The sequence below is a fragment of the Amblyomma mixtum genome, chromosome 7, assembly GCF_055824585.1.
Source record: "Amblyomma mixtum isolate Tamu chromosome 7, ASM5582458v1, whole genome shotgun sequence".
Classification (NCBI taxonomy): domain Eukaryota; kingdom Metazoa; phylum Arthropoda; class Arachnida; order Ixodida; family Ixodidae; genus Amblyomma; species Amblyomma mixtum.
Window position 1 is genome coordinate 47,825,834 of NC_143018.1, and position 24,453 is coordinate 47,850,286.

General features: G+C 47.5%; 2 protein-coding genes and 1 pseudogene across 4 annotated transcripts; 2 read left to right on the forward strand and 1 right to left on the reverse strand.

Annotated features, from left to right (window-relative positions):
- Positions 1 to 547: 547 nt before the first annotated feature.
- Positions 548 to 8,823, forward strand: LOC149335956 (uncharacterized). Of its 2 annotated transcripts, XR_016284129.1 has the most exons (5): positions 548 to 870; positions 2,315 to 2,437; positions 2,522 to 2,631; positions 3,720 to 6,027; positions 6,852 to 8,823. XR_016284129.1 is itself a non-coding variant. In XM_089552497.1 (4 exons), the coding sequence occupies exons 1-4, from the start codon at positions 682 to 684 to the stop codon at positions 3,880 to 3,882; spliced, it is 585 nt and encodes a 194-aa protein (XP_089408623.1). In that variant the 5' UTR covers positions 548 to 681; the 3' UTR covers positions 3,883 to 8,823. The 2 variants fall into 2 exon arrangements, 1 of the variants encoding a protein (XP_089408623.1); XM_089552497.1 differs by having other exon boundaries at positions 3,720 to 8,823.
- Positions 8,824 to 10,311, forward strand: LOC149335957 (uncharacterized; annotated as a pseudogene). Its single transcript, XR_016284130.1, has 3 exons — positions 8,824 to 9,020; positions 9,499 to 9,584; positions 10,020 to 10,311. The product of XR_016284130.1 is annotated as an uncharacterized LOC149335957 (transcript).
- Positions 10,312 to 15,381: 5,070 nt separating this feature from the next.
- On the reverse strand, positions 15,382 to 16,545 carry LOC149335958 (uncharacterized). Its single transcript, XM_089554046.1, has one exon. The coding sequence runs from the start codon at positions 16,543 to 16,545 to the stop codon at positions 15,382 to 15,384; it is 1,164 nt and encodes a 387-aa protein (XP_089410172.1).
- Positions 16,546 to 24,453: the final 7,908 nt, after the last annotated feature.

Genomic DNA, 24,453 nt, shown 5'->3' on the forward strand with positions numbered 1-24,453 from the left:
ACATTAGGTGCTAGTGTCATGCGACGAGAATTAATTCATGACAATTAACCAATCAATTAATTCATTAATGAGAATTAAAATTAATGACATTAAATTTGGTACTGCTCGAATCGTCTTAGCTTTGCAAGTGTGCCTGCGCAGTTAGAGCCTTAATACACCGATAACACTCACCAAGCGCAACGCACCAACCCATGATTGGCCTTTCTAGAACAAAAAGAACGCAAGCAACGCAAGCAGGAAAGAAAACTCGTGAGAGGCCCTCGCCTGGCCACCCTCGCTGGGAGTCTATAGTCCTCTCAGTAAAGACTCAAACAAGTCCCATAATTGTCTATTAATTTTAGAACTTTTAAGTTGCTCTGACACCTATGAAGAAATTTGTAAAATGTTTGTGCAGTTTTAGTGTGCCAAACTGCGTAGTTGTGTTTTTGTTTCTTCCCTATAGATGGCAGAAACATCGGCTTAGGCCTAATAATTTGAAGTTTTTTTAAACTGCTAATATTGTTTGCATGCTGTGTGTGAGAAGTTTCGCGACTGCCTCTTGTTCTGCTACGGTCACGTGATGTTGTTTTCTTGGTGCCGTCGCCGCTTCAACAGATTGCTGCATCTGTCAGAGCCTGCTGTTTGGAAGTGCGTGCGACCGAAACGTTGCGTGCGACCGTGTGTGTACGATTCTGCCCCGCGATGCCGCGTTGCCTAGTTAACGTACCACACTTTGGTGTGGTCGGCGCGCGAACGACGTTCGCTACGAGCCTATACGCTTCAGGGCACGGTGGAATTCTTCAGGGCGACACCCTCAGCGCTCTCAAAGACGCAGTGCGCGCGTGCCCGGTTCTTGGCAGCAAATTGGACCTGGCGTCATGCTCGTTCCAGGCAAGTGCACGTGTGTTCCTTTCCTTGTTTTCAGCTGCGTTTGATAAGGTGGCGGTGTATGGAGTTTAACGTCCCAAAGCGACCGAGTTTTTGTGAGACTCCATAGTGAAGGGCCGCGGACAGTTTCGACCACCTGTGGTTCATTTAACGCGCACTGACATCGCACAATACACGAGCCTCTAGCATTTCGCCTCCATCGAAATGCGACCGCCGCGGCAGAGATCGAGCTCGCGTCTTGTGGGTCAACAGCCGAGTGCAACACTGAGCCATCGCGGTGGCAGCCGATAAGGTAGCGTTACGCGGAAATACTGCCAACTGAGGCTTTTCGGCAAATGTTCGAATCCGGATGGTGTTCACATCGCTAAGAGAGGCATGGCATATTCATGCACGTGAGGACCAGAGCTATACAATTTGCAGTGGAATATATGGTTCGCGCCTGGTTCGCGTCGTGTTCCGCTTGGTAACCGTGCGGGCCGAGCTGTAGCTTTTACATTTGTTTGTGTAAGAGCACATGGCACATTTTGTTCTCTTCCTTTGTGTTCTTTTGCGCTATTCATGTGTAAGGATTACATGCAGCAGTTTTTATTTTTACTATGGCCTTACGAGAACAGGCACTGCTGAACTGTGCTATTATTTCTGGCGATGGTTGAAATAAACAGTAACTGGAGGGGCGCTAAACGTTTCGTTTTTCACAGTCGCGTTTCGGGCTTCGCGGCCGAAACCTATGTGCATGAACCTCAGGGCGACGGCGGCCAGCTACGATACGATGCGGTGCTGTCGAAGCGTTTTGTTCATGTCTCTTGTCTTGTAGCTTATTTTCTGAGTCTTCCAAAATTTCCCTATTCGCCCGGAGATAGTACCCATACGTAGTTTGACTAACCAGGCAGTCACCCTCTGACTGTACACGTTAACCATTTGCCATACTGCTGCTCCCCCTTTGTCTGGCTTTGCCTTAGCAGTCGCGCCATGCAACCTAGCTGTCATCGCCGCTGCCTTGCACAGTCCGCAATGGACATAATATTCGATTTGCCGCGGCTGTGAAGCATAACCGAGAAAAAAAAAAGAAAATATAACTGTTTGTCAGTAACAAAAGGCTGAAACACTTCTTGTGGGGCTACGTGCTAGCACACACAAGAGCGAAAGGCATTTCATGCCCAGTACAAGCACTTCATCCACTTTGCTGATTTTTGTAGTGGTCGGTGGAGGATCGCTCACCATGCAAATGCATATTAGTGATTTTGCTCATATCAGAATAAATTTAGTGTACATTACTGGTCTGTTTTCTAATCCGTGTGCATAGCTCTGCTGTTGCACATTTACTTTGTTTTGCTGTACTAGGCAACGGAGGCAGTGACGGCGGTCCTTGCCGCACCAACTTGTCTTGCATGGAGTTTCCTGAGACTCGTGCACAGTATAAAAACCAATTGTTATTTGCCGTTTCCAGATTTTGGACAAGACGTTTGATGAATACGTCAACCTTTCTGCTGAGGACAGTATCCCAGATTTGTCCAAAATTCAGCTACGTGCACATGTCAGTGAGCAGCAGTGTGCATCGACATCTTCAGAGGTATTTGGATTCAGTAGTCGTGTAGTCAGTGAAATCACAACTCAGTTCCGAATTCATGAATGAGCTGTTGGCTTTTTCTTGCAGCCCACTGTGTCTGACAGGACTCTGGCCAGTGGCGGAGATGACCACGAAAACAGGACTGTGGCCAGTGGCAGAGATGACCACGAAAATGGCCTTGATGTGTCCTTCAATCTGTAAGTGCATAGAGCGGTACAGTATGATCTCAATAATGAGCCTCATAGTATCGCAAATTAATATTTGTTTTGCCTGTTAACCATGTAGTAAAGAAAAATTTATTTAGTGTAAAAACAGAGAAGTCGGCCTGATGGTACATATCTATATATCAACCTGCTACTCTGTGCTGGAGCGTGGAAGAGGAAAAGAGGGTTCAGAAACAAATGAACAATACACTGTAGCATGGAAACTGAAACCACACCTATCCGTTATGGCTAACGACATTTGCCTGCTGCTCACTTTATCGGTGCTTGCAGTGTGCACTTTTCAACTAGCAGTCATGGCGGTGCTGATGTCAGGATAATGCTTATTGCTCACTGTCGTGTTCGCTGCTCCCATGCTTATATTGCCGCCATTTCAAGTAAAACTTCTCTACACATCAGATTTTAAAATTCATACACAGTACACTTGTGGTACGAAATTTTATGAATTCGAATCATATCGAAATTTGTGACAGACGTGATTGTATCACCGAGATTCTGCTTGGATGTAATTCTGCTTTCCTCATCATAACACTGGCTTTGAACATTAAGATTCTTAAAGTCCAAGCGTCATAAATATTCTGAAGCACAACACGCTTCACATAGGCATCCACTATGGCCTTTTGTTGCATTTAGAATAGAGGCTAACTTCAGAATACTATCCAACAAATCCATGAGAATGTTCATTACTGATCTTATGCATTTCAGTTCCTCCTAATTTATATACTAGACTAGTTCTGGAACCTTGACAGTGAATTTAGTGTTGGAATTGGCTGGCAGAGACATGCTACTCAATCTTACACAGAAGGCGTACAATTAGAGTGCAGTAGTACAGCGGGAGACAATTTCTGAGACCAAGGAGCTTAAGAGTTCAGATAAAGCAGTTCCTTCTTCAAGAGTGATCGAAGGCATGCTGACGGAGGTCTCTCCTCTTGTGTTAATGATGAAAGTTCTATAGATGTTCTGGTTGTTTTCTCTTGATATCTTCTTAAGATGCATATCTGATGAAGCGTCAGTCTGCAGTTTTTATAGCATTTGCAGTGTATAGAAAGATTGCTCCTCCCCAGGCAAAAAGCCTCCCCAGATGAACTGCAAATGCAGGAAAGGATGTCGCTGACTTCCCGCCATAGGATTACCGAGCTTTCAACAAGTACTGTTCAAGAGGCAAAGGAGAAATACCCTTACTTAAGGAACTTTGAAAAGCTAAGTCAACTCTTCCTACTATCTTAGAAGAACTTGTTGTTGGGCTAGTTGGTAGTTATTCATAATTAAATTCAAAGGCGCCAAACCATACGCACACACACACACAGGAGAAGAAAGACGAGACAGAGCGCCAGTCTTCCTACTATATTTGAGAGACAGCATTTACATTATTTTAGGCTACTTCTTAGGTGAGGCAGCATTTGTTGAAAAAGTAATATAGGTTCTGTGACTGGTCGAAAAACAAATTTTTAATGCACACTAAATGCGAGTGATTGAGTAAAACTTGAAAAAATGGAAGAAAAAATGCCAATTTTCGAAGCTGAATTTTCTGCAGAGTAGCACCTCACAGTACGCACTATAAAATTTTGTCTAAATGAGCTGTTTGGGAATCAACCATCCACATCGTGGCAATGTCTTTGTAGCAAGCAACTGCTGACATCAGTCATGTGTCGGCTACTCCTGATTCCAACGTTATCTGTGTTGTGAAAAAAAAACTGGTCGCAGTTTGGTAATGTGCACACTGAGCTGCTCTACGGGGGGAATGCATACAAAGCGTTGTGTACCTGTATGCTCTCGAGCCTTAATGCAAGAAAAGGTGCATGAGCATACATTTTTTTTACCCAGCGATGATGTCATAGTGATGCAACAATTTTGTTACTGCTGTAGTTAGACTCTAGTGACTACACTTATACTAGCAGTTCCTGCATTTAGCTGTTGTGTGTTTCTTAAGCCAGGGCTCACTGCTTACCTCCAGCGGGGGATGCACTATGGGTGATTTATGCTGATGTCGCACATTCAGGCGACTAAGTAGTAATCACTGGGCAGGTACTAACAACATATAAAGCAAGAACCATGCAGGTGGTAATCAGGTTGTAAGCTTGGACAGTAACAGGGGGGGGAGGGGGTTAGCCCATGAAGGAAGACACACCCTACACACATTAGCGTGGCAACGTTTTAAGATGCAAAACCAAGTGAAACAAAACGAAGCATATCAATGAAAGCAGCTCGAACTACCACGCTGTTTTGACTTTGCCTAGCCGAAGAAATGATTGCTATTTTTTAATGTGAAAGCATTTATTTCTTGGCTCATGACGCGGTGTTCTGTGCATCGAGTGTGTGAACAGAAAGTGTGCACTCCTAGTTGGAGAGCAACATGGGTCACACCCTATGGCAGTGATGGAAGTGCTGCGCCAATTGCGCCAAACTGCGCCAAAAGAAAAATGCTGCTACATGTTGCGCCAAACAGGCATTTTTATTAGTAATTGCGCCGCATCTGCGCCGAAACGGCGCTGCGAAAACGAAGGCGAAAAAACGTCAAGCGTCAAGCCACACAGAAACCGAAAACATGTCTAATATCATCATTATTGAAAATCCAGGGAAGCCTGTTGTAGCCTTCGCCGTAGCCGGGTCAAGCCGCGCCCGCCTCCATGTTTACACGGCGCACGTTGGCAAGCTGTTAGGGCCGTTTCACATGCTGCGACTAGAACGAAAATAGTCGGCCTAGTCGGTGACGCCGCAGTGCGATTTTCGCACAGTGCTTTCACATGCAACGCGTACCCAGCGAATTCGGTCGGAGGGACACGCAAGGTTGCTCGATGTTCGCATAGGCAACCCACGATTAAACGCGACAGAAACGCTGCACGGAATGTGTTGACGATGTTATGACCAGCGTGTTTTTAGATACAAGGCAATATTTCGTATGTTTTGATTAGAATAAACAGTTTTGCTTACGCCGCGGGAACAGCTCCCACGTGACCCCACGCCGAGACGGCGCGTGACGTCACGTCACGTGCGAGCTGTCGCCGCGGCCGGTCTCGACGCACGTGCGCTCTCGCTCGCGCGCCTGGAGACCGGTCGTGGCCGCGGCAGCTGCTCCCGCGTGACGTCACATCACGTGCCGTCCCGGCGCTGCCCATTGGTCAGTCGCAGAGCGAACACACCGACGCTGCGACTGGATTCCAACCGGACGGAACTTGGTCGCAGGCCGTCTGCGGCTAGACCGACGGCCCTCCCCAGTCGCAGACCGACAGAATTCGCAGCGTCGCAGGCGAGAATCGCATGCATGTGAAACGGCCCTTAGTCGTGTTTCCAGTGTTAGAACACTGTAGTCGTGTTCTTTGTGGGCTGCCTTCAGGTTCGCTGCCGGGTACATGGCGCTTTCAACGATCAGAGGTAAGTTTCGACTATTTTTCAGGGTGATTTATGTACCCTTTTGTAAGATCGACACCGCGTTTAAACGTTCTTGAGTTCCTGGTGCAAGTCAGATGGCGATATGACTGAAATTGCGTCACCTTTTCCCGGGCGCGCGTCTCGCCAGTTCACTTTCAGTCACGGTAGCGGTGTTTATCGTTATGCGTCTGGAGTCGGCACTGTGCACGCGGAAACGTCCTCAGTCACGACGTTGTTGCGCGACGTCGAAGGCTCGGTACTTCGCTGTTGTCCATCGCGTATGTGGCAACGCGGTGTTGGCAGCATGAACAGCATAACGAGCACGCTTTGCATCCTGACTCTTTTTCCGTTTCTGACCGAAATAACGCAGAGACCTAGACTTTTTCGCACCAGTGGGCACGGATAACTACTCGACGACATTAGGGTTAGCACGCTTCAGGTAGCAGGCGCGGGCCTTTATTTTAGCCGATCGAAAACAACCGCATTGGTCACTTGGTTTAAATCGCAATGGAATCACACGTTGCGTATAATTTTTGTACAATTTCTCATGTTGCGTGTTGCTCGCGGTTGCTTAAAAGAAAGTAAAAATAAAAGCGCGGGCTTTCAAACGAGGCCAAATAGGCGCTGACGGAGCGCGTAGTTCGCTAGTAGCAGGCGGCCGAAACAGTGTGACTTCAGATTCAGACATCAGTTTAAAGGTCTTTGGCGCGTATTGGATTGACATGAAGTAAGCTTATATGTGTATATCTATTTGTATTTTACAATCCGAGCCAGCAGTTGTCAATTGTCAGTAGTCTGAAAAAAAATTTTTTTTTTCATTATTTCAGGGCGGAAAAGCAAGTTTAAGGCCCAGGTGCTAAATGAAGAGGATGCCAATGGTGACTGTATTGCTGTGTGGTGCAGAGCAGGACCAAAAGAGGAGGAGGCCACTTGCATTATCTGCAACAAAGTTATAAACTGCTCACAACATGGCGTAAATGCTGTGAAACGGCATGCTTCTAATAAGCAACACGTTGAAGCTTGCAAGCAACACAGGAATGAGCTGGGAGTTTTGAAGAAGCCTGCTGCTGCTCAAGCTCTGTTGACATCATGCCTTCTCGCAAGACCGGATGTATCTGAAGCAGATCGTGTCACATTGGCAGAGACTTACTTTGTTCTTGGTGTGGCTGTTTCTGGGATACCATATTCATGGGGGGACACCGCAACCTCGCTCTTCCCTCTGATGTTTCCAGATTCAAAGGTTGCAAAAGAATTTCAGTGTGGCAGAAAAAAAGTCTCGTATATAGTGTCGGATGGCCTTGGGCCATATTTTAAAAGAGCAGTTGTTGATGAACTTAACAAGGCGGGTGTGTACTAAACCATCCGAATTCTTGTCATTCGTGTTGACTGTTGTGTGAAATGTACAGTGTGTTTCATAATAAATAGCTGTAATTGTCAGTCGCTTCAGTGATGCTTTCAACACGGGAGGTACACTGGCGTAATTTATTCGCCATCTGCTCCAAAAACAACAATGGTTGCTCCAAACTGGTATTTTTTCTGCTCCGAAAACACCAATGACTGCTCCAAACTGGCATTTTTACTGCTCCGAAAACACCAATGGCTGCTCCAAACTGGCATTTTTACTGCTCCGAAATCTGCTCCAAAAACTAAAATGCTGCTTCCATCACTGCTATGGGTGCTTGTGGCAAGAAGAGCCACTTGCCAATGCATTGGCGCTTCGCTTAAACGCTGCCCCACTGTGCTGGCAGTGGCATGAGCACTCACCGGCGTCTGTGAACGTTCAGCAGAGAATGACTAATTCTGCATTTAGTATGGGGATTGGCCCATGGAGGAGCTCTGAATGGTGTGCGGTTTGGTGGCCACTGCGAACTAAATTGCACAAATGCACCAACAGAAACAGCAGTAGTGCACATTGCTTTCGCATTTCTCCACTAAAGCAGACTTCAGTGCCCCCGGTATACTCTTTTGATTATCAGAGTGAACCTTCTTAAGCAAGTCAAGTCTTTGAAGTACAAGGTAGTGGAGGGCTCCGAATTAATTTAGGTCATCTGGGATTCTTTAACATAATTCACATCCCATAGCAGACGGACGTTTTTCCATTTCGCTTCTATTGAAATACAATCACAGTGGCCAAGGTCGAACTGCCGACCTTGGAATCTGCGGCCGAACGTTAGTCACTGAACCGTCATACCTGGTAGATTGATGCCATGCTTTGCGTCAACTGCATTCTATGCATTGTTACTAACTTTTCCTGAAAACGATTTGCAGCACTTTTGCTCTGATGTCAACAAAATTCTTTACTTATTTCTGATTTTCAAGATAAGTTTGTTGAATGAAAATGTGCTTTATCGTTTTTTCCCCCTAATGTTGCATTCTTCTGGGGAAGAAAACAAAAAATAGCTGTTTTCTAACTTCCAAAATTTCTTGAGATTTCACATCTCTTCTGTGCACTCATGTTCTGTTGTACTACAAGAAAACTCAGCTACTGCTTCCAAAAAATTGATGTGGTGAAAAAGTTAGTGCTCAAATGCATTTGGGCAGAAGACCCATTAGCTGTGCCACGAAGGCTGTGCTTGTGCCAAGGTTAAACTGTCAGCATCATAACTTTTGGTTTTCTTTCGTGTGTGACTCGAAATTTTCAGGCTCAAGTACACCTTCAGAAATAAGGTGGTGTTAGTATTTTGTGAGGTCAGAGTGCTCATTTGAACTGTGCATTCGTCAGTTCCTTGCCTTATATTCAGTAGATGCCATGATAAAGTAAAATCACCGCTTTGTATGCGTTGCTGTTTTGTTGTAAAGCACTTTTACATACTTTTTTTTTCAGTTTTGCAGTGACTTTCAGAGATTGACGAAGGTCAGCCCTTCAGCTTGCATAGCAGAGGGGATTGACAAGATTATAAAATCAGCCCAAATGCAACTCATTCCTTGCGAAGCAAGCATAATGGATTCTCTCCGACGTGCTGGAGAAATGGCACCAGAGAGGCTGCGAACGCGATGTGAGTAGTGTTACAAAGGCTTTATTGCTATATTTCAGACCTACACTCTGTGTCAAATTATTTTTGCAGGGTTTCATCTTATAGGCATAGCATTAGACTTCATCTGTGTTTAAAGGTTTGGTTCTTTCGAGGTTTGCAACTCGTATCTGGTCCTGCATGGAAAGAATTTGATGGCATGTTGCTTAGTCTGCGGAATAGAAAACTGTTGTAATATAGCACAATTATATGTGTAAATAAGGAATGTTTTTAGCTGTGTCAAGCACTAGACAATATTTGAAGACCCGTTGGAATGGCCATCAAGATAGAGCAGACTTAAATAAGATAATGTTAACCTAGCAGCAATGTTTCATTACTTGTGGGCACAGAAGATTACAAACAACTCACTTTCTAAACAGCCTTTGTCATATAATTAGGGAACTTTAAGAAGATACTAAAAAAGTGCATTCAAACATTCCCTATAAATGTTTTGCTTTTGCAGACATCCTAACAGTCGCAGTTGTGCGGATACTGTCTGCAAGTGTTAAAGAGATGAATGGGCTCTCAGCTTTTTTTGTGCGAGAGAAGGTAAGTTTCTTAATTTTGTGCTGCTAGAATGCGTGGCCTGTCAACCAGCATTGTCTGCAGATTCGATCATTCTACATATATGGACTATACTACATTAAACAGGAGAAGCCTAATATCAACGTAATTACTTTAGTGTAATGGTTTAAATTTTGTTAGCAAATGTGTTATAAATAAATAAAGGTAATAAAGTTGTCATCTAAGAATTGTGAGTGCTGCTGGCTATGGTCCAAAAGTTAACATTGCGTATAAACGAAAATTGCATGTGTAAATATGAGACAAGCCATTTTGTACTGTTAACATTCTTTGTATTGTATTGAAAAAATGTATAATGTACAGACAACTTTATGAAGAGGGTGACTTAAGCATGGAGAGATGGGATTGAATTAATCCCTCATGGGCTGTTTCTAATAATGAAATATTTTCTTGCCACAACAGGACTTGAGCGTTCCGGCAACGCCATGTATAATTTTCACTGGACAGCAGATTGAAGAAGCAGACATTCTTCATATTAAGGTGGATCGGGAGAAACTTCATGGTCAAAAGAGCAGAGGAGGGGCTGGCGGCTGTTTTATCGGCCAACTGGCTCTTCAGTGTCCAGTACGAACGCAAGCTCTGCAACACGCCTGTAGTGTTAGAGCGCCTTTTTCTTGGCCTCACACTAAGCACACCAAGAGTAGTGGCTACTAAGTTTCTCAATAAAGTCACAAAAAGTGTGTAGTTAAGTATAGTCAGGGTGATGTGTATTTTTCTGTGATATGTAGACACATTGTGTGAAGTGTTTTATTAGTGTTTTTAATAAATTTGCTCTGCTATGCCAAAACTATAGCCTCATATGCACTCACTCATGTGCACTCTGATATGCATATATACAAGGCTCCGTGTGCCGCACATGCCTGAAATGAGGAAAATGTGGCCCTGCTGTATGATGGGTTATCTGCCTGTGTTGTCAAGGAAGTGTATGTTACTATTGAAGTGGTCAGCATTGTTTTCCGTAATGAATTTTTCCTTGCAGGCATGTCTGGATGGTGACCAAGCATATCCGGCACATGCATGTGTGCATGGAGGTGCCCTCGATTGGCATGCATGTGATCCAAAAAACTGGGTAGCTATAGAACATTATGCAATGTGTTGCCAGCAGTGGCCTGTCAACCAGCATTGTCTGCAGATTCGATCATTCTACATATATGGACGCATTTGCTGTCTTGCATCAATCCTAGCCTATTGCTTGTTCGGTGAATCAATGCGGAGCACCCTTTCAACACCCATTTTGAAGGGTGTTATGGTTAAAATAGCACCCTTTAGTAAGGGTGCAACCTTTACACCCTTCAAAATTTCATGCTGTGCACCCTTTCTTAAGGGTGCTGATGTCTGCACCCTATCTCAGCACCCTTTTTCGAGCACCCATTTGGGTGCAAAGGGTGTTCGTCTGGGGACAAACTGATTTGCACCCTTAAGGGTGAGAAATTGTTTAGTGTGCACCGAGAAACACTCGGGCCCCTAGCAACAACGACGCTAACGACGCTGTACGCCGTTGCTAGTGGCCCGAGTTTTCTTTGCAACAACGACAACGTTGCTAGTGGCCAACGTTTCTAGATAAAGACAGTTGGAAAACTCTCTCCGGGTATGCGGCCCCTTTCTGTCGCCGATTTCATCTCAAAGAGATGCGAGCGCCATCTCTTGGGTGGTGGGAGTACCGCGTTGTTTTCCATGGCCTCCGTGACCAGCTAAAGCATCCGTACTTTAACACCACGCTTGATCTCAGAGGCCACGATTTCTCTTCACCGCCGCGGCGCCCATTTACTGCGCTTGGTCACTGTTTGCTGTGCTAATGATTAACGTTAGTTCGCGCCTCGCATAGTCTGCGCCGGCGGCGGCTGCTTCTAGCCGCGCTCATCTACGAATTGCGAAGTCCGCGTGCGCTCCACGTCTGGGGTACGTGAGGGCAGGATGCTCGAGGTTGAGCTTTTGGGCGGTAAATATCGGAAAAAACCGGAAGCCCTTCTTTCCGCGGTTTAGAGAAACATGACGTACCGCTTGCCTCTTCGTAGTTTATGTTGATAATATTCCTCGGGCGGGTAATATTCCTTAAATACGTTTTTTTTTTTTTTTTTTTAACGGACGCGAGCCATCTCCTTCCGCCGCTCCTCAGGCTGGCAGTAGCAGACGACGCGCTCATCCTAAAGCGACCGCAGCGCCACCGCCTAGACGGCGATCGCGTGGGGCCGCTCTGCTCTTTGGCTCGCCGGCGAAGTTTCCCAACTGTCTTTATCTAGAAACGTTGCTAGTGGCCCGACTTTTTAAGCCTAAATTTTGACGTCACTTCCGCCACATTCTTGTCAATGCATTGGGAATACGAAGGGCCTCTCCTTAGTTTTCCTTCCTCCATGCGGCAAGCGAATCACGAGCCGGCAAAATTTTCCAGCTGGCGCGCAAGAGCAAATGACGACAGCGCCGCTAGGCGAAGCGGCGATGGCGAGGCTACGGGAGAGAGCGCGGGAGTGCAAGAAGAGCAAGGGTACCGACGGCCGGCGGCACCAATGCCGAGAGGGAAACGACGGCGAGCGAGCCATGCCGGCGGCTAACGGCACTACTTGGCGCTGCTAGGCGGCGAGTTCGAAACCACCATGGTAAACGGGGTGGGAGATTTGTACCCATGCGTGTACCACCTGAAGAGCGCTGCGCAGTGCAGTAGAATGCTGCGCAGGTCCAGCCCCAGTTGAGCTTCCTCTTACAGCTCTAGAGGAGGGCATGCATGCAGGAGCAAAGCGGGTAACGAGACAAGGAAGCCGGTGACGTCAGCTTCGCATCGCGAATATGGCGCGCGTTAGGAATCACTCGACGTGCGCACTCGAATGGAGGTCTTAATTTTTGTGCGGCATTTATAGCGTATGATTGGCCGGTGCTGTAACCGTCCACTCGTCGCGCAGAATTGCGCGCTTTAGAGCGAGGAAACCTGAGCTGGCGAAGACGAGGTGGCCGGTGACGTCATTCCGGCAACATGGCGCGCACTCGAAATCGCCAAGTTTTCGAGTGGACGCACTGTGAAGTCTTTACGCATATCACAACTAACGCCTATCATTTTCATGGCTCAAAAATGTGAAATGAAGGAGACGCGTAACGGATACATAAATTGCCGTGCTGTGATCGTTGACACCCAAACACATCACACCGGCGGAACATGAGAAACGCCACTGGCAGTGCTCGGTAAAATGCTTAACAACATGCGGGCGAGAGGAAAGAAGATTTGAAAGTTATGCAAACGCGCCATAAAAGAGCTCGTGGCGAAACCTGATCATAGAAGGATTACGCCGCTTCTGAGAAATGCGATACTAGCTTGCGATACAGTTCCCTAAAAAGTAATAAGTCGTTATCGCGCAAGCTCTTGCGAAAGGTGATTTTGCGCTACCATCTTTTAGTAAAGGACGTCTTAAGTGCAAAAACAACCGCAAGATATAAAGTGTTTGCAACAGGGCTAACTTTGTGATTTGTCTTCAAAATTGCCCTTTTCAATAGTGATGTTTTCTAAAAGCTTGCCGCCTTTTGCTCAACGCAATATCGACAGTACTTAACTAGAACCGGGGGTGACCCGGGCGAAATATCGACACGTCGATAGCCCCCAGTGAGCTACAAATGTTCACCGTCTGTCTAATCATTTTGGGAGCAGATACCAATTTGGTTTTATATAGCGATCATCCAGATCACAATGCTGGTGTACCATACCTTATTATTTCTCGCAACGTAAGCTTCGCATTGCGATACAAGCAGTGCAATCACACAATTCACAAACGGGAAATGCTTCAAATGATTTCTGGAGGAAGGACAGGCGGCCTCTGCTCGCGCGCACATTGCAACCACCAGTGGCGTACCCAGAAATTTTGTTCGGGGGGGGGGCTCATGTTGCAGCGCGGCCTCCTCATAGAATTGTGGAGGGATGAAACGCAAGAATAATAAATGCATTGCCATTGACAATGCTATTGTGTATTGACGCTACGCACTGTCAAGACAAGTGAAATATGTATTTTTTTAATAAAAGAATATATTCGCAAGTCTTAAAAATTGTGGCAGACATAATTGATACGAATACTTCTATGTTTTTGCGTATTTGAAAAGTAAAGAAAATATTACTCGAAGTCTAGAACTATATCAGTCCGAAACAAACAAAGCAGTGCACGCTGCTGATATGAAAAAACGTAAAGGCCATGGTATGAGCAAGTATAGAGGACAAATATTTAAAGGAATCTTTATCGTTCAAGAACCTTTACATCTTTGTACAAAGAAAAATCTCACTGACGCTGTCCTTTGTTCTAGTGTACTGCGCTGCAGCAGCTCTCACCGGTCCTGTGTTGCGAGTAATTACACCGACATTTTAGTTGAAACAGCGACCACATTCATAAACGAGTAATTTTGCAAAATATACATTAGAAGTGCGAAGAGAAAATGGATAATATTCCCTTCTGTGACATGACGGCACAACAACGCTTCGTCTCATCGGACCTCACTGCGTGCTTTGTCAACTTGTTTAAGAGTGTGTTGATTTGGCTTGTCTCGTTGTACAGTCCGATGTACGAGATTAAAAAAGTCAGTGCAACTTTGACTCAAAAGTTTCTAAGATTATTAAATTAATTGAAGTTCCCTATTTGTAAATCTAAAGCACGAATTTTGAAGTGTCAGTGCAGCTTTCGCGTCGAAAGTTATGGGAACTTTGTGCCCATTAAGATTCGGAATTGAAATGCGTGACTCCGTAGACTCCACGGCCGCCGCGAGATGGCGCGGCGAGCCCGCTTGCCATGATAGGCCCATGAAAAGTTTGCGCTAGTATAGGGCTCTTTTGCGTTACGTGACTGCAGGTGCATGGGCTTTGCCACGAAATCCAACCGAGTTAGCAATGTTCGCACCCAAATGTCTTGTCTAGTCTGAAAAAGACGTAGGGGACAAAATCCAGAATGATTTCCGGCGCCGGCGGTTCTTTTGTTTAGCGGTGCGTGGCAGTTCGAAAAAAATCTGGCGGGGTGGGGGGGGGGGGGGGGGGAGGGGCTGAAGCTTCATAAGGTCTCCCCCCCCCCCCCCCCCCCTCTGGCTACGCCCCTGGCATCCACGTAGGAGAAAACACAGCTACGGCAATCGGGCGATGAAACAGCCAGTTACATCCACATCGCATATCACCACAATGGCGAATGTAATGTAGAGGGCTAGCACGCACCATGTGATCCGGTGTTGACGAGCCTAGTGAAGCTTTTCGCTTCAAGATCATACTTCTGCGAACGGATGCCAGGCCACCATGAATGCAGAATACCATAGCCTTTATTTCACTTCAATAGAAAGAACAAACTTTTGTCCTGTTATAACCAAGTAAAAACAATCATATCTATGATCATAAGACCATGAATGCAATAGAGCATATCCTTTATATTAATTGAATAGTGAGAACGAACTTTTGTCCTGATATAATCAAGCAAAAGCAATCATACCTTTGATCATAAGAATAATGCCAGCTTGACAATTACTAGCAAAATAGCGTGATAGTTAGTCCCGTTCTATCGCTCTAGCTGCAGCGGGACTAATCACTGCAGTAAGATTCACTGCTTGATATCGTACGACACGCGGCAAGAAAACAAGCGATTTCGAAACTGCTAAATGCACGAATACCACTGACAAGAAAAAGTGGTGTGTAGCATTATTCGATCTTTCAAGTCCAGCACACGATCACTCCACGCGTAACAATATCTTTCCAGTTCCTTCCCACAATGGAACCGGACACTTTCGATGAACCAGATGAACGTGGAAAATGCTGTGCTCGTCATTCTAACTCGAGGTTGACATAAAGAGTGTCCCGATTGAAAAAACCTTCCACTTCGAGGTACACCCAGCTCTCAGTCTTGGTTGGTACGCCCCAGTTCAACGACTCGGCCGGTTTCTTCACCACCTTGGGACCTTCCATGACAACCGGCATCCTGACATCTTTCGACTCATCCCCGGGATGCGTAAGTATTATCGTGACCTTTCTTGCGAAAGGCCACTCTAACATACAATCGAAGTCACCCTCCTTAAGATGCAAGACAAAGCTTACGGCCACATGTTCGTCGTCCTTCTTTTGCAACTTGCCCTCGAGCACGAAAGTGTAGCCAGCTAATTTGCAACTCCTCCACATCAGCCTGTGATCTTCCTTACTCCCGGTCAGTGCTTTATAGCAGGCATATATGTTGGAGAACTCGCACAAGGTGATGAACGCGCCAAGCTTGGAAGCAGGGCGGCAAGGTCCCACAGGAAAGGCAATTTTCTTCACACCAGGCTGCGATGAGGCGCATTTTTCTCCGCAGGCCTCTTTTCCTGCACGGGTCAAGTCACGCTCAAGACTAACCACACGCTCCATCAACGAGTTTACGCCGTTCACGACAGCATCCTTGTCAACATTCTCGCTTGAGGCCAGCACCCGTATGCTCTCCAAATCTTTCTGTACGTCGCGGAGCGTTACAACAGCACTCGAGACACTCCTGACGCTCACGCAGTGCCGCATAGGAGTCTCGGCAGAGCACTGCCTGTAGTGTTCGACGGCAACGGAGCGAACAAACGACTGTAGACATTTGCCGCACCTCACTTTGTCGCTGCCGCATCCAGTCAGGTGTTCGTTCAGGTCACATAGCCGACCGGCGAAGCTGCACTCCCTACCACCAGCGACACAGAAGACGAGACGCTGCTCCAACTGGGACTGCTTGAAGGTTATCTGGACAACGTCGGCATCTGCGAACTCGCTGTCGTCCAAAGGACACTCCCCGCATTCCTTCGGGATTTGATCCTTGCACACCCTGCACAAAACGTGACCGCAGGGCAGCAACAGGGAGCGGCTGGGCACCACACCGCAGACGCCGCAGACTCGGGTGCTGGGTAGCGGCTGGACGAAAACGACGCGTTGGCGCTCGGGGTAGTCCTTGAATCCAGTTAGAGTATATTCCGTGCCAGCCATTGTGGTGCTCTTAACAGTGGCGATTAAGCAGGAGATTGCAGAGACTAAGCTAGAAATGTTACCTTCGTTGATCGTCGGGTGACGGGCTAGAGCGAAAAAACAGCGCGCCACTGAGCGCCGACAACGTACGCCCCGAACTTCCGTGCGATAGCATGTGCGCTTCGCCGCGCCAGCCCCGCGCCGTTTTGACAAGGGCCAGGAGAGAGCGTAAGTGCTGGAGCAACGCGACTGGCGAGAGGAGCTGCAAGGGGGAGGGGACGGCGAAGATGAAGCCGCGACATCCCGCTGTATCACCATGACTTCTATCTAGCCGGTGTAGATATGCGGCTTCGAAAGAGAATGTCAGTGGAACGTGATGCTACTCATGGCCCGCCACAGTGCATTTTTGTTCAGATCTCGACTTCACAGTGTAGTTTTTGTATTATTACAATTGCTTATGCAAAAGAAGCGCGACAAGGTGCATCCGGGACAGCTAAGCACCGGCACTATGGCACGTGTTATAAGCTAGTGTGCGCACTTCAGAGGCACGTTCGGAAGCAGGCCAGGATTTGTGTAAGCGGCCACCTACGGCTTCAAATGGCAGTGCTGTATGCGCACTTAGCCGGCGTGGTCACAGTCCACCCTTCTTTCGCCCTAAACTGCGCGCGCAGTACCAAAGAAAGCAGCTGCTGGCTCGAGATGACGATGAAGCCGCTGACGTTACCCTTCCTCGATGGCAGCAATGATTTTGGGTTCGCGTTCGCTGTCGGGTTTAGCCGATATATGTAAGAATCTATTGCAACCTATGAAGTAAGCGCGCGCAATCATGGCGAGGCGAGAGTGACGTCATCGCCTTCCTCACCGGCACCTAGTCGGCGCCGCCATGATTGGCGACAACAGTTTTTGCTCCTATCCGCTAAATTGCGAGGGATGAATAAATGGACTGTGCCCTATCCTGCCCAAGCTGTTCCAAAGCATGAATTTTCAGTCGTGGTTCGTGCGGAGCCCAGTGGTGCTGTGAACTGCGCTCTTCGAGCCGTACGCACTTTTACATGCGGGCGCGCAGACACGGTGGCCTGGATTCGTGCGCGCTGTCGATCCACGTTAGCGTGCCATCAAGGCGATGCGAAGGTGACGTCAACGGCTTCCTTGTCATCGCCAGACACCGTGGTCGCCTGCTTCAATCGCCACTACTCTCTCTTTTCGTACATACGACTGCTCATGGCGGCCGAGAATCAGCTGGGCTGTAACCACAAAACTTACCCAGGATTTAGTGACATGTTGCTTTCAAGCTGTGAATTCGGGGCCCAGATAAAAACGATGGAGAGCGCTTGTCCTTTACGAATTTTGTTATCGTTACATGATTCCATGGTGGTCGCCGCCGCTCGTGGTTGTGGAGGCGTCGGGCAGCTCATGCGTAGAATGTCGTCTAGGCGGAACGTACTAGTTCGATGATAGCATTCCTCGGGCGTCAGTACTGAGGCGCGGTTACTCCGTCAGCACCGTTAGCGTCCACCACCTTGCCCGCCGCGAGGGTGACGTCAGCGGCTTCCACGTTGCTGCCTCCGCCCCCTCGCACTGCCACGCCCTTACCCCCAGCTTTTTTTTTGCCGACCAGTCAGTTGTGCAGTCAGGGGCGCGCTGTCGGCCGCCATCCATCCATACATCCAGCGCGACTCGCAAAGTGCTGACGCATGCACACGTAGTGCGCGGGCCGCGGGCGAACGGTCTTAACGGGCCTTAATCGGCCTTAACGGGCTCACGCGTGAATTGAGAAAGGTCGCGTTCTGCTTTTAGAGCACAAAGCTCTATTCTTCCCATGCTTAACCTGAAGAAGCTGGCTCTTGGATTTGACCTCTAACAGCAGGCGCCCCGCATCTTCAAAATTGCTCGTGGTAGGTGCCTCGATTTTCTTAATCGACGCCATAGCTGCGCGCTTGGCAGTCTCGTCCGCAGTTGCTCTGGCTGCTGCTTGGCCGCTCTTCCTCGGCAGTTGTGGCATGTGATGTGTCACGTGATTCGCTCTTGCGCTTGTCAGTCACGTACGCCGCTGCGCCGACCGCCGCTCTGAATGCTCATCGCGTGATTTGATCTCGCTGCAACAATTTGTTCTCGCTGAAGCCATGAAAAAAAAAAGTTGCACCAAAGCTAAACCGTGTCTAACTATACTTAACAGAGCTTTCGCTCTGTATATTCTAGTAAGCCACCGCCACTTTGTTCGCCCTGTCTCGCTGGCTCCTTACTACTACGGTCAGCGATATCCTACCTTTGTACCCAGTTGCATGCTTGCACGGCTGTAAATGGTATGTGTACGCCTTACCCCGTCAGGAATGAAGTGGCCGGCTTCTTGATTTAAAGCAAACCGGTTTATTAAAACTTGGCCGAATACACGAATAAAACATATTGGATCATTAAAACTTAAGGCGTTCAGCCGATCTGCAGAGCGCGGGAGGACGTTGCTGACACGTCTCGTTCCGTCGGCGTCTCTCGTGCGTCTCCCTCGGAATGGGCCTCGCTCTAAGCTTGGTGTTCTGGGCAGCGCGCTTGTCGGCGGATCACGTTCCCGCGCTCTTCTCCTGTATTTATCGCTCGTTGCCCTCGTGATGCCGAAACTTGGGGAGTGCAGAAGAGGGCCACACTCCGAATGCGGGCGAGGGCATGCCTAGTGAACGTGTGATTTTTGTCCAGGAGCGCAGTGCCGGGCCCGCGTGGCTGTGAGTTATGGGAATGCTGACATAAAGCGTTACCGTCCTTCCTGTCGGAATTGTTAGCAACGTCGTGGTCGTGGTGGTGAAAACATTTATTAGGAAGGGACAGCAGGTATGCTTGGACCAGCCCGCAAGAGACCGATCCTGACAAGCACTAGGTGGAGGTCCCATTATAGTTTGGGACCCCAGTGGCGGTGGCCGCCGCCCGGGCGCGCCTGACTAAGGCTTGTTGGGCCTGTAATGGCAGCCGAGCAGGGTCGCCTCCCAGTCCTCACGGGTCGTGTTGGAGATGGGGGGAATAGTGCCTGGTATGGAATACGCTCTGACCGGATTGGACGACTTCCCCGACCACCCTCTGGTTGTCTTCGTTACCCCGCCGTCCAGCACTCGAGTCTGCTGAAGTCAGCTGCCTGCACAGCGTGCCAGGTAAATCTGTGCTCCTGCCCCCCGCTCTCGTTTTGCGTGTCCGGCTAGACGTGAGACAATTACTGCGCCATTTCCTTTCTTCAAAAACCAATTTTCATTCTCCAAGCTGGTAACGATGATGTGACGCACCCCAGGCATGAGAAAAAGACCCCAGGCTGCCGCCGTGCATCGAAGATGCCTAGATTCTAAAGAAATGAATCCCAGAGCTAAAGAAGATGCAGGCTTTAAATCCATAGTCATATGGACTCCAGGGCACTCTGCGGATGTCGGAAACGAAGGCGCTCACGCCGCTGCCCGCACTCTATTACCCCGGGTCCCCGAACATTCGTAGGAACATAATTACTCAGATCCGCTATTAAGCCATAGGGATGTACTCCAACATTTGACATTAATGAGGAAAGTATACGCCGAACCGCATACAAATCCAAACAGGGAGCGAGGTGTCATCACAAGGAAACTGCAATCAAACACTTATACAGGGTGTCCAGGCTAACTTTAGCCAAGGGTTAAAAGATAAAATATTTGAGATAGGCCAGGGAAATCACTTACATACGCCTACCAACTGGCTTGCGCACCATAGGCAGTTTTTTGTATTGCTTTTAATTAAACAATACAGCCAGTAAAGCAATAGCAAAGTTGGATAGCACCTTTAGTAACCCCCATTCTATTTATTTGCGATAAAGAAAGCCTCACGTGTATGTTGTTTCTGGGGTCCAAAGAAAGTCCACTAGATACAAATGATGCACGTGACTAGACAATTCGCACGCCATGATTGTGCTGCTCTCAATCCTGGCTTGAGTTAACGAAATCAGCCGCTGGTATGGCGCGACGACCCCACTGCTCCGGCAGGCCGATATGTCGACTGTGGTCGCGACGCCCGCGCGAGCAAATCTGCAAGCGTGCGCCATACCAGCAGCTGATTTCGTTCACTCAAGCCAGGATTAAGAGCAGCACAATCATGGCGTGCGAATTCTCTAGTCACGTGCTTTTAAGGCGGAAGCCGTTAAGGCCTCATCATTGTAAGCAGGAGCTGTCGACAGAAATGTCACGCTTTTCAATTGGTCGAAATGGTCGTGACTCACAGTGCGCGAATTTCAAACGGGGCCAATTGTACTTTGGCTAGTAACCATGCAACCAATTAAAGGGATCGTTTAGTGATGCTCGAACTATGTGGGACTGAGTTTAGTTCATTGCTTAATTAACCAGTTAGCCTAATTAAAATTTCTAGCCAGACCAGATAAATAAATAAAACCGAGAAAAAATTTTGTCAAGTTCGGGAATCGAACCCCGGTCTCCGGAGTGCGAGTCGAGCACGGTAACCACTCCGCCATGCCAGCTGTTTTTCCTTTATTGCATGGAAGAACTTCCGTAAAAAGGGGGAAAACTTCAATCAAACTGGTTCGCGTCTCAAGTTATCGGGCTGCTTAATACGAGCCCGCCATAGCCCTAACTCAACACTGCATCCCCATCAAAACATCAAAATTCAGGGAGGCACACACATGCATCTAGGCACGGAAGCCAGCTTGGAGGTTCTTCGCGTGCAGCATATACACTCCTTACCCAAGCACACTGTTCACGAAACACAGATTTGGACGATCTTGGTGGCTCGGCATGTCTGTCCATCATACGGCTTTTCCAAAGACTGAATAGTCCCATCAACACAGACAGATCAAAAGGCACAACAGAGTTTTTGCTAACAGGCAGAAATCTAATAGTGTATGGTGTACTTTCAATGTCCTTCTTAAGAGTTCGTTGTAGTATGTCCCAAAAGAACATGGCATCACGGCACAGGATGAAGCAATGATCAATTGTCTCAGGCACGTTACACAGACGGCAATCACATTCCAGGGTACAAACATCTTGTCATTAAGAAATGTCTTGACAGGCAGCGTCGCTGTGTGTAGTTTGAAAAAGAACGTTTTAGCGGCTGCCTGAATGCACATCCGCCTAACACGCTTTAGAACACCGATGTCCAAAGGCCCCAGATAAGGCTGCCGATACAATGGTGTAGGGAACAAAGACTCAGTGAGAGCCTGGGTCATCTGTTTTCTCGAGAGCATATAGAGGTAATCTAAAGAGAAGCGCACAGTGAGGAAATTGAAATAGTCAGCAACCTCCTTAAGGAATCCCCATAAAGTCCCCTCACGAGCCTGCACAGTCGGTGCGAATAAGTAAGGCAAATGAAAACTAAGCCGCCTAATTAGCACAGCTACCAGAAACGGGTGGTTTGCCGATTTGAAAAAGAAAAAAACGGGAAACAAGTTGAGGCACGAACAGGTGAACAAGGCCCACTCCACCACCCTCTAAGGGAAGGAACAAGTTGTCACGCCTCATGGGCTCCCATTGAGAGCGCCACACGAATGTTGCAAATACTCTGTGTATTGCTTGCACCTTCCTCCTTGCACAATGCAGGACTTGAAGGACATACGCGAGCTTTGCAAACAAAAATATGTTACAGACCTGTGCCCTCGCAAACACTGAGAGTTCCCTACCCATCCAAGCCTGTGTTTGCCGCCGTAGAGTTGCAATTTGTGAATCCCAGTAGGCTGTACTGTTGCGAACTTGGTGCAGCGGAACGCCTAGGCACTCAAGAGGGCTACAGTCCCAGCATATGCCACCGAACTGGCTTGGCCTAGTTCCCCAATGACCCAACCAAAAGCCTTTGGATTTCTCTAAATTAAGAGCCGCGCCTGATACATCGCAGAACTGTTTAGTCAAGTGTAAAGCGTCAAGTACACTCTTTTTGTCAGAACAAAAGAGGGCGACATCATCAGCGTAGGCTAAAACTTTAACTTCACATTGAGCCAGAGAGAAACCGCGGATAGCTGCGCTGTTAATTATACTGAGACAGAGGGGTTCCAGATATAGGGCAAATAAGAATGGAGACAGTGGACATCCTTGACGAACAGATGCTTCTAGTGGTATTGGTTTCGTTAGCTCCTGATTAAAAATTACCCTTATATAGGAGTTCTTATAGCACAGCCTTATTATTCCTTTGAGCAAGACGTCACCAATATTTGCATACTCCGAGACCGCGAACAAGAAATCGTGCCGAACTTTATCAAACGCCTTCGCCAAGTCAATTTGAATCAGAGCTACCTGGCCTTTCTCATCTTATACTGTCTCTAATACTGAACGTGCAATATGGATATGTGTTTGAATACTGCGGCCTCTACTACCACAGACCTGATGCGAACCTATCAAGTCCATAATGACGAGCTGCAGATGACTGCAAAGAACCTTGGCAAAAATTTTGTAATCAACATTGCAGAGGGAAATTGGACGATAGCCCTCAACAGTTTTCAACCGATTAGCATCTTTGCTTTTGGGTATTAATATTGTGTGCCCAGAATAGAAAGTGGGAGGCAGGACACCCACATCATAAGATGCTTGGAAAACTTCCATCAAAACAGGCACTAGGCAAGGCGAAAATGTTTTATAGAATTCGCTAGTAATACCATGTGGCCCAGGAGATTTCTGGGCCTGCATGGCAGAAATGGCTGATTGAATTTCATCCAAAGTGATAGGTCCCTTCACTATAGCACACTTCTCATCGTCAAGTCGAGGGAAGTTTCCGAGTAAGGAACTGTAATCGAAACCCTGATTTGGATCTTCGCAACTGCCAAGCAACTTCCGATAATAGTCGAAGAAAGCAGCAAGAATACAAGGCACATCGCTGTATGTGCAATCACCATACTGAATTTCCAATATTTCCTTCGCAAGAGCATTCTCTCTTTCATCACTCAGGGCCCGACGAGGAGGTTGCTCGTCGAGAAACCTTCGGGACGTAGATCTTATCAAGGCCCCCTTATATCTTTCTGTCGCAAATTGTTGAAGCTCTGCTCTTACGTTATTAATCTCTTCGAGATAGGCACCCGGGCTAACCCCCTCTAGCTCGTGTAGTTCCATTAGGGTGGGCCCAAGCCACGGCCCAAGCTAACGAAGGTGGTGTCTCTTCAGGAAAGCGATTCTTGCTGAGGCCTCAATTGCCAAGTTTTTGATCTCCTGCTCAAACAAGTCCCACTTTTTAAAAACGGACAGATCATGGCGTGACCATACGTCTTTTAAACAAGTAGGTACAGCACGCTGAAAGATTTCGTCTGAGAGCAGACAGTTATTCATCTTCCACAACTCCCATCGAGGGTGAAGTACATGCCGAGTGTACATCCCTATCTGAAGAGACACCATACAGTGGTCACTGAAAAAGCTGGGCCGCACCCAGTAGCCAAACACACTTGCTAACGCGTCTACAGAAACGTAAATTCTGTCAAGGCGAGCATTAGAGGAAAACTGAAAATGAGTGAAATGTATACTGTCGCCTTTTTCCTGTCCCACATCCACAAGATTATATTCAGAAACCAAATCGGTAAGTAATGCAGCACTAGGGTCGAATCTCTTACATACCACTGATCGGTCCTCATCCCTACAAACGCAATTAAAATCTCCCAACAATATAATTTTGCGGTCCGTGCACAAATGTTCAACTAATGACAGAAAGAAAAGCCTTCTATCGCGCTGCTTTATGGGGGCGTAAACACAAATAATCCGCCACTGTACACCTGAAATTGTGAGATCACAGCATATAAGTCGCCCCTCGTCATCTGTGCAATAAGACATGGCTGTCATCTCTAGCGTGTTCGCCAGGAATAGCATACGACCTCCGGATAAGCCTCTCGCGTGGCTAACAATAATGCTGTATTCCGACAAAAAAGGCTCGAGAGCAGCTTCTGTCTCTTCATCAGAGGACAACTTTGTTTCCTGGACAGCGGCTACACACACACTCCATTTCTTTAAG

Excerpts from the sequence above, each read along its gene's own strand:
- LOC149335956 (XM_089552497.1), top strand. The coding sequence starts at position 682 with ATGCCGCGTTGCCTAGTTAACGTACCACACTTTGGTGTGGTCGGCGCG. Across the intron at positions 871-2,314 it reads TGGCGTCATGCTCGTTCCAG|ATTTTGGACAAGACGTTTGA; the intron begins GCAAGTGCACGT and ends TGCCGTTTCCAG. Across the intron at positions 2,438-2,521 it reads GTGCATCGACATCTTCAGAG|CCCACTGTGTCTGACAGGAC; the intron begins GTATTTGGATTC and ends TTTTTCTTGCAG.
- LOC149335958 (XM_089554046.1), bottom strand. The coding sequence starts at position 16,545 with ATGGCTGGCACGGAATATACTCTAACTGGATTCAAGGACTACCCCGAG.